At 37.1% G+C, this 7,767-nt stretch overlaps 1 protein-coding gene across 1 annotated transcript; it reads left to right on the plus strand.

Annotated features, from left to right (window-relative positions):
- Positions 1–276: 276 nt before the first annotated feature.
- On the plus strand, positions 277–7,045 carry LOC113234991 (protein prune homolog 2; the record flags this gene model as incomplete). The annotated part of the gene is made up of 5 exons (XM_026470511.1): positions 277–425; positions 2,477–2,612; positions 4,427–4,563; positions 5,243–5,365; positions 6,940–7,045. Coding segments are annotated over 5 exons (636 nt in total), but the record flags the coding sequence as incomplete, so codon positions are not given.
- Positions 7,046–7,767: the final 722 nt, after the last annotated feature.

Raw genomic sequence — 7,767 nt, forward strand, 5'->3', positions numbered from 1 at the left:
AGTAAATGTACTGTGATGCCACAGTCATGATACCAGACTCCTTAAACTTTTCTCTGAGAGAAACCCGAGAGCCTAGACGGAATACAGAACGAATCGCTCGTGAATAAGCATTATTTAGGTCGACCTCATCGTCAGTTTCCATCAGGTGCGATGGAGGTCAAAGGATCATAAAAAAAGACTAGCCCAAATTGTGGCTTTTGCGTGTATTGCAAGCCTCTGAAATCAATATAATATACTAAATAACTTTTTATGACCCTTTGAATACTATTCTTCTAGCCCCCAGACGATGACCACTGCAGTCTGGACAGCGTCAGCGTGTCCATGGACTCCGAGGATGAGCCACCCGAGCCAGAACCTATTGAGCCCACCGAGCTAAATGAGCAAATTGAGCCTGATTTGGATGCAAGTGATGACGAGACTAAGAAGTAAGTTGTTTCAAAGAATCAAGCTAGATATAGTGTAGAAGTACGTTTGGGAAAGGGAAAGCCAAATAATCTTTATTTCAGAGGTAAACAAAGGACACTTGAAGTGGTTACGTTGATTAAGAGTCTATGCTATACAGAGTGATAAAAATATTTTTTTCAAATACTTAACAAATAAATAAGTTATGACGTCACAAAGTTTTCCGAAAAATTATAATAATAATAACACCCGATGATTAGCAGACGCCGTTGCTGTAGCAACAAAAACGGTGAGGGGGCAGTGGGCGGAGTCAGCGCGGGAGTTCATGTATTTGACAGACAACAAAGTATGAAACTAATGTCCGATGCGTTACCGCAGGCGCCTAGGCGTCTAGACAATTCGGCGCCGATCGCTCAATTTTATTTGCTATTTTGAGTTAACCACGCGTTAGAAATTATTTGGAAATATTAACACAAAAAAATGGGGATTTTTTTGTTTTATTTAACTAATGTGTGCTTATTACTGAATCTTATGCACAGGAAAAAAAATGGCTAGTGATTTTTTTATCACCCCGTATAGAGTCAAACGGCTTTGGTTATTCCGCATAAGAGTGAAAGTGTTAATCAATAACTTTGGAAAAAATAGTAGTAAAATTGAGGATATTAGTATGCGGTATTAAAACACGATTCCTAAACATTTTCACGATTGAAAAAAAAACTCAAACCTCGAAATTTTACAAGAAAACCGCTGCAATCAATAATTGCTAAACTATGTATATACCAATGATTTTTTTATATCAACTCATTGACTTACAATTATATGGACGTCGGGTCCGCGCTAAAAAGTGCCCGCACTTGTAAGGCGCTAAAATCGTATACAGAGCGCGACACTCCGCTTTAGTCTTCATTTGTTCTACGGACAGCGCGATACTGCGATGACATAACAATTTAAATTTCGAATAGGTTGACTTGGGACATTTTTTTCGTGGTTTTTGTATTAGACCCGTCGTCCATTTATTTGTAAGTCAATGTATCAACTGAAGTAAATATAACATCTATAGTATACGATATATTTTTTCAATGGCTTTAACTTATGTAAATGTAAATAAATAAATTCTGAAATAAGCCTCTCGACCCAAGCAAAATGAACCGTATTAGTATGGGAAAAATTTGAATTCTAGCTGAGGTAGTATCGATTCTTAAACTCTACTGCTCATTCGTAAAAGGCAGATTGGAAAATTTAGGCAGTTAGAATATTTAATAGCAATACAACTCTAGTTTATATTGCAATATTGGTGAAAAGGACAGTAATAGAAAAACGTAGTAAGAAGACTAACTGTTAATTCTCGAGAACGAGGATGGCGAAACATGTTTATTAATCACGGTCAAATCTGGTACTTAAACCTTTTTTATGAGACCAAGTGACGGATCGAACCAGTCGTGCGTCTAGTGGTAAGCGACACGCCTATCTATAGCAGTTGTGGTGCCATTCACAGCTTTAAATCGCAAAGATCCCAGGAGCATTGCCTCTGCGCCCGCCACCTTGAAAGAAAAGTTGACAAGTCCCATGTGTCTGTAATTTCACCAGCACCCTTATCTATTCTTCTTATCGTATCTATGACATACATTATACTATAGTGGCCCAGAACTCAGCCACGCCGACCGCGTCTCTAGAAGCCGCCATTAAATCCTCAAGCGTGCAGGTGTTAGAGTACACAGGGCACTATATCAGGTGGGCCTTCGTTTGAGTGTCACCGCACAAGCAGTCCAGGTTAGAACCATCCGAAAAAACCCACCTGAACAAATTGTCCTTGCTCCGACCAACCTCAGTTCGTTCTTCCAAGAGGAAGACTATCAGAAGGCGGGACAAACGTAGATGGTACTCTTCCGCGCCAAAGGTAAGGCTCATATTACTGCTTGGCGAAAGAAATAGGTCGCAGAACTTCTCTACCCACCTGCATATTGAAGAAAGTTCACACCACCACTCGGCCAGCCTCAATTTTCTCATTAGAGGACATCCGTACTCAGCACCGCGACATGTTATCAATTGAGTTGATGATGATGACATAATACAGGTCAAAGTCAACGAGCACGATAAGCAGCGAGCGAACTGAGCCCATACCGGAATATTCGGCGGCCGAGGAGCGAAACGACCAGCGTTCGTGGCTCACTGTGGCCAATGGGGGAGTCAACCACACTTGTGATATGAAGGTATGTGTTAGCATCAATTTATATATATTTCGTATGAGGTCGTATGGAAAACATTGAGGGAAACACTCTTATCATTAACTGATTGAGTTAGGAATTAAATAAGAAACGTTCATGGATTGATTATTTGGTCTATTCAGCCTTCATTATCAATTCGTTCACTCGGCGATGAAATAACAACATCAGTGGATTGCAATGACATCCTGTATCTAAATTCACAGTAATTAGTTGGGATGCACAAAAGACGGACAAAGTTAAAACGAGTTTGTAACGGTCACTCGACGAATTCACAGAGAGCGGCCGCGGTCGGTTGTTCACTTCCAAGTAACTATGTCAAACATCCGTCTTGATACGCTCCTTATTTTCACATGGATTGGACCAACGATCATTGTGTCATAGGACCACGCCAGATGACTGATTAAAAGCGCCACCCCTCCTGCGACCTCACCTAGTTTGAGTTGTCACACTAACGTGACATTTGTGGACAAAAAAATCATTGTGATCGAGACTGGTTAATGTGATTCGTAGAGGCTTGTTATTATTTCTCTAGTAAATTATTTCTCTGATAATTAGAAAACAACACGTAATAACCTAAGATTTATATAGGGTGCATGTGCAGTACACATGTTACATTTAAGAATCTACCATTTTTGAGTATCTCGGTCGAAACGTTGGCAATGCAAATATCGCGTTGGATGATTTCATGATGGTTCCTGAGCTCATTTAACGTTGTTGCCTTGTTGGCATAAACCAACGATTTAACGTAACTATGACTGCTCATGGTGGTCATGTGAACGAGATCTAATTCCATTCTTAAATGTAACATGTGTACTTCACCTGGAATACATTTCAGCTCGATATCTCAATTTATTGAAATACAAAATTTTTAGGTCCTTATTGGAAAACCCCTTACTATATTTACCTAATATTTAACTGTCATTTACTTCGAACACTAGAATTTTAAACTCTTACTACTAGTTCAGTATTTCCATTTTATATGTAGAAAAAAGTTTTCGATTTGACTGGAGCATGATTGATTAAAAATATATAAAAATGGTAACACTGGTAGTGATGCCAATGAAAAAAATGGATAGATTCAGGCGTTACTTTGCAAGTCCATGTTAATAAAAATGGAAGTAAATTAATCTGCTACTCCGCGAACCCAGTGAAGGTTTTTTTATTTATTTTTTTTATTTATTTTATTGTTTTAAGAAAAAAGTATACATAAATAATGTAAAACACCGTTAAACCCTACTTGGGTTTGTCTCGATGCCATTCATTCCTTGCTACGAACAAACCAATACAAAATATTTAAAAAAAAAAACTTATAAGTAGGTAGACCTCCTCCCGCTCGGACCTCAGTGGAGCACTGACGTGTATTCGGTTGCCCCATACTAATTCAAATTTTTTAAAATAAAACAATAAATTTAGACATTGTTTTTATTTTTATTTGGAGGCATACATTTGTACAACAGTGAAGACGGCAAAGTATTTTGTTATTCGACCCTCCGCATAAAATTAATAAAATAAATAACACAAGCGCAACTATAGTCACAAACCATCACCAAAAATATACCTAAATATAATATGTAACAAAAGGCCAATATTGATAATATGTAAGGTGTGTAATTGGTTGTAATTGAATTGAAGGAGTTAATTTAGCTAAACTAACGAATAATATGGACATTCCCTTGCGATTATTGTATCAAGAAATAATATTGCAGATGCATATACAACGTATATTCTGGAATGTTTAGAAAATAAACAGTAAGAAAAACCAATGAGCAGTGCTATAAGCCTTGCATGTAATCGGGCAGGTGATCGAGCCGTTCAAGCGCGTGCTGTCGCACGGGGGCTACGACGCGAGTGGCGCGGCGCTGATCGTGCTGCGCGCCTGCTTCCTGCCCGACTCGGGCCGGCCGGACTACCGCTACGTCATGGACAACCTGTTTCTGTAAGTTCCAAAATCGATTAATCGACAACATATACATATTTTAATTGGGCGCATTACTTCATATTCTTGTTGGTGATTTTTTTTGCTGTGTAAGTCAAACTTCATAACGTCACTTTCATCTCTTACGGTTTACAAACCCTGCTTCTTTAATTACTTGATTTTTAAAGTTAAAAAACCTAAGTAGGTATAGAGAGAGCTAGACAATACTCTATTAAGTCTAAGCTAATAGTACCAGGGTTTTTATAATAACTTTCTGATGCCATGGTATTGCTCGCAAGTGTATTTTGCGAAAATCGACTAAATAAAAATGAACATTTGTATTTAAAAGCGGTTCTTTATTTTCCAAATTTTAACTGTTTATAAAATATTTTTGTGAAATATAGTTTTATTTTTTTGTAGCATAAATCGGTATGATATCATCAATTATCCCGATTAGTCGATGAATCGATACCCATCCCTAATTTAAAGCTCTGAGTGGCACTGCAACTGTTATGAACAGGAACGCACGCGCGCAAACACAGACACACACAAACGTACGCATGCGCGCACGCACGTGAGGACAGCACATGGTTGTTATTATACTATATTCGTGATGCATTTTACACTGTAATATTGCGAATTTGATAATACGAAATAAATTATTTTATACTATTCTCTGAACTTAAATTTTTCCTTCCAGGTACCTGATATGGTCTCTGGAACGACTGGTGACAGAAGAATACGTACTTATAGTGCTTCACGGCCGCTGCAGCTTGCCGCCGCCGCGATACCTGCACAGGTGCTACCTGCTCGTTGATAGACGGTACGTACCGAACTGTGGCTAGCTGAGGATATCTATCCAATGGCCTTTGGTGAAATTTATGTCTTAGGTTTTGCGTAAAACTCTGAATGGCACTGCAGTTGATATGGCTATGCGTGTCGCTTATCATAAGGCGTGCGACTTGTTTTTCCTATCACTTGGTATTATTTAACTGCCTCCGTGGCAGAACGGTTATCATGCTGCCACGCAGAGATCCCAGGTTCGATTCCCTGGCCGGGAGACATATTTGTATGGCCTACATTTGTTTCTCTCGTGAGTTTGGGTGTAATTTGTGGTTGTCTATTTGTGTGTCCATGGCACCCGCGACACAGGGTTTTCCTAATGCTAATATGTTGAGTGTGTGCGATAAAAAAAATATATAATTGTAACTTTTTATAAGAAAAGACCGACCTCAAAAGTTCGTGGCATTACATCTATTTGCCAAGTTATATTGAAATCAGTTACCGGACTGTGCGTGAAACCGGATTCATCCCCTAGTTTGCTTCCCTTAGACGTGGAGTTTTCTCCAAATTTAAATTGGACTACTACTGAGGTACCTCTTTTCATCAAAATTTATTCACAAATTCCGGAGTAATGACGTAACATACAATACAAAAAAATACAGTTGAATTCAGTTTTATCTGTTAAAACTAAAAATAACCAACGAAAATATCGAAAAATCACAAACTGATGTTGCCAAAAACAAAAATACCCATTAATTTCAAAGATCGAACACATATGGAAGACGGAGTAAAATGACAGTTCATTGTGCAAAAGTGTTGTCCGATGGCGAGCAGATAATGATTGCAATCGATAAATATTCTATCGATTATCGACTGAATGTTGGTCACGCTTATGGAATAAATAGCCGAACTTGTTCCATTAGAATCATCCTCGACCCATTATTCATCCAATTACTGAGCACAGGTTCATTTGAATTGTCAATTTTTGTTAGTATTTAGAATTATGTTTATGAAAAATACAAAGACCAGACATTTTTTCATTTTAATTCAATATAGATAATCAAGTCCGGCTATTCTTGTTAAAATGTATATGAATAAAATTTTCTCTCGATACTAGTACGCCAACTGTCAAAATAAGAATAAAGAAGTCAATAACGCAATTAGTAATCATTAGAACGTCGGAACATTCACAATTGAGTCATTTATTGGCAAAATTTTATCTTTCACAATCTATCGATAAAATTATCGACAACGACTACATAACTATTTAAAATTTTATGAAAAATGGCAACCCTACAAATGTCATTTTACTCCGTTTTCAAAAAAGATAGAGTATAGATCCGAAAAAATAATTTCATTTCCTATGCGTAACAACGGTGAGTCTAAGAATTCGATTAGCGCCATCTAGTTGATTTGTTTGTTGTCACTATAAATTTGTGTAGCTTTGGTAAATTGCACTTCGTCGATGTAAAAAAATTAGTTACAAAAATAGCTATTGGGTACTCGCCGCGACATCTGGTGTACGAATAGGTACTAAATATCCGACTAAGTAGTTTTGTATCGGGATTTGTAGTGCTTTTGAGTTATTTCTCTATGATATTATTTAATTTACAGATTAAGAAAAAGTCTAAAACACCTGTACCTGGTCCATCCGACATTCTGGATAAGATCTGTCGTCTTTCTGTTCAAGCCATTTGTAAGGTAAATATAGTAGATAGTGTCCAGATCTCTGTATTGTTTAAACGGCTGTTTTGCCGTCAGCCCCACCTGAGACACTTATATAAGTTTCTACCATAGGTATTCATGTTCACAAGCATAGTATAGAGACATTCGTAAAACCTGCAATACATGTTCGCCCAGCGTCAGCGAGTGAAGGCCAGTACCTAGTATGTCTGGGTGAATTTCACTTTCCGAATTTCAATGGCACTTTTTGAGTGATTTTTGTAAAACTTTATTTCTTGTAGTTTTAAGGTCTTAAACGTACAAATAAGTTTAAGCAATGTCAATAATTATAAAATCACAGAAATATTTATTTTAAATACAACAAAAAACGATATTTTAGGTCACACGAATGAGATTGCAGTAACACGAATGATTTTCTCATAAACATAAATGAGAAAGACGGCACAGTAATGAGAAATTATTATTACAACACACATTTCATCGTTCACAAAAGAACATTTAACATGTAACAAATATTTTAATATAACTATCAAATCCTTCTCATCCGTGTAAGACCATCATCTATCTATATGTAATTAATAAATAAATCTAAAGAAGTATTTTGTTAATGTCATATAAACTTTGTTGTACATCAATATATCATCATCACCACCATCAACATCATCATCATGATCACCATTATCATCAGCATCGTCACCATCGTCATCACCACCACTATCACCATCTAATTGTTATATTTCAAGTAAATGTTTGGCTTAA

This window comes from Hyposmocoma kahamanoa, unplaced genomic scaffold (assembly GCF_003589595.1).
Source record: "Hyposmocoma kahamanoa isolate Upper Pololo Valley unplaced genomic scaffold, ASM358959v1 86517, whole genome shotgun sequence".
In the NCBI taxonomy this organism is placed as follows: Eukaryota; Metazoa; Arthropoda; class Insecta; order Lepidoptera; family Cosmopterigidae; genus Hyposmocoma; species Hyposmocoma kahamanoa.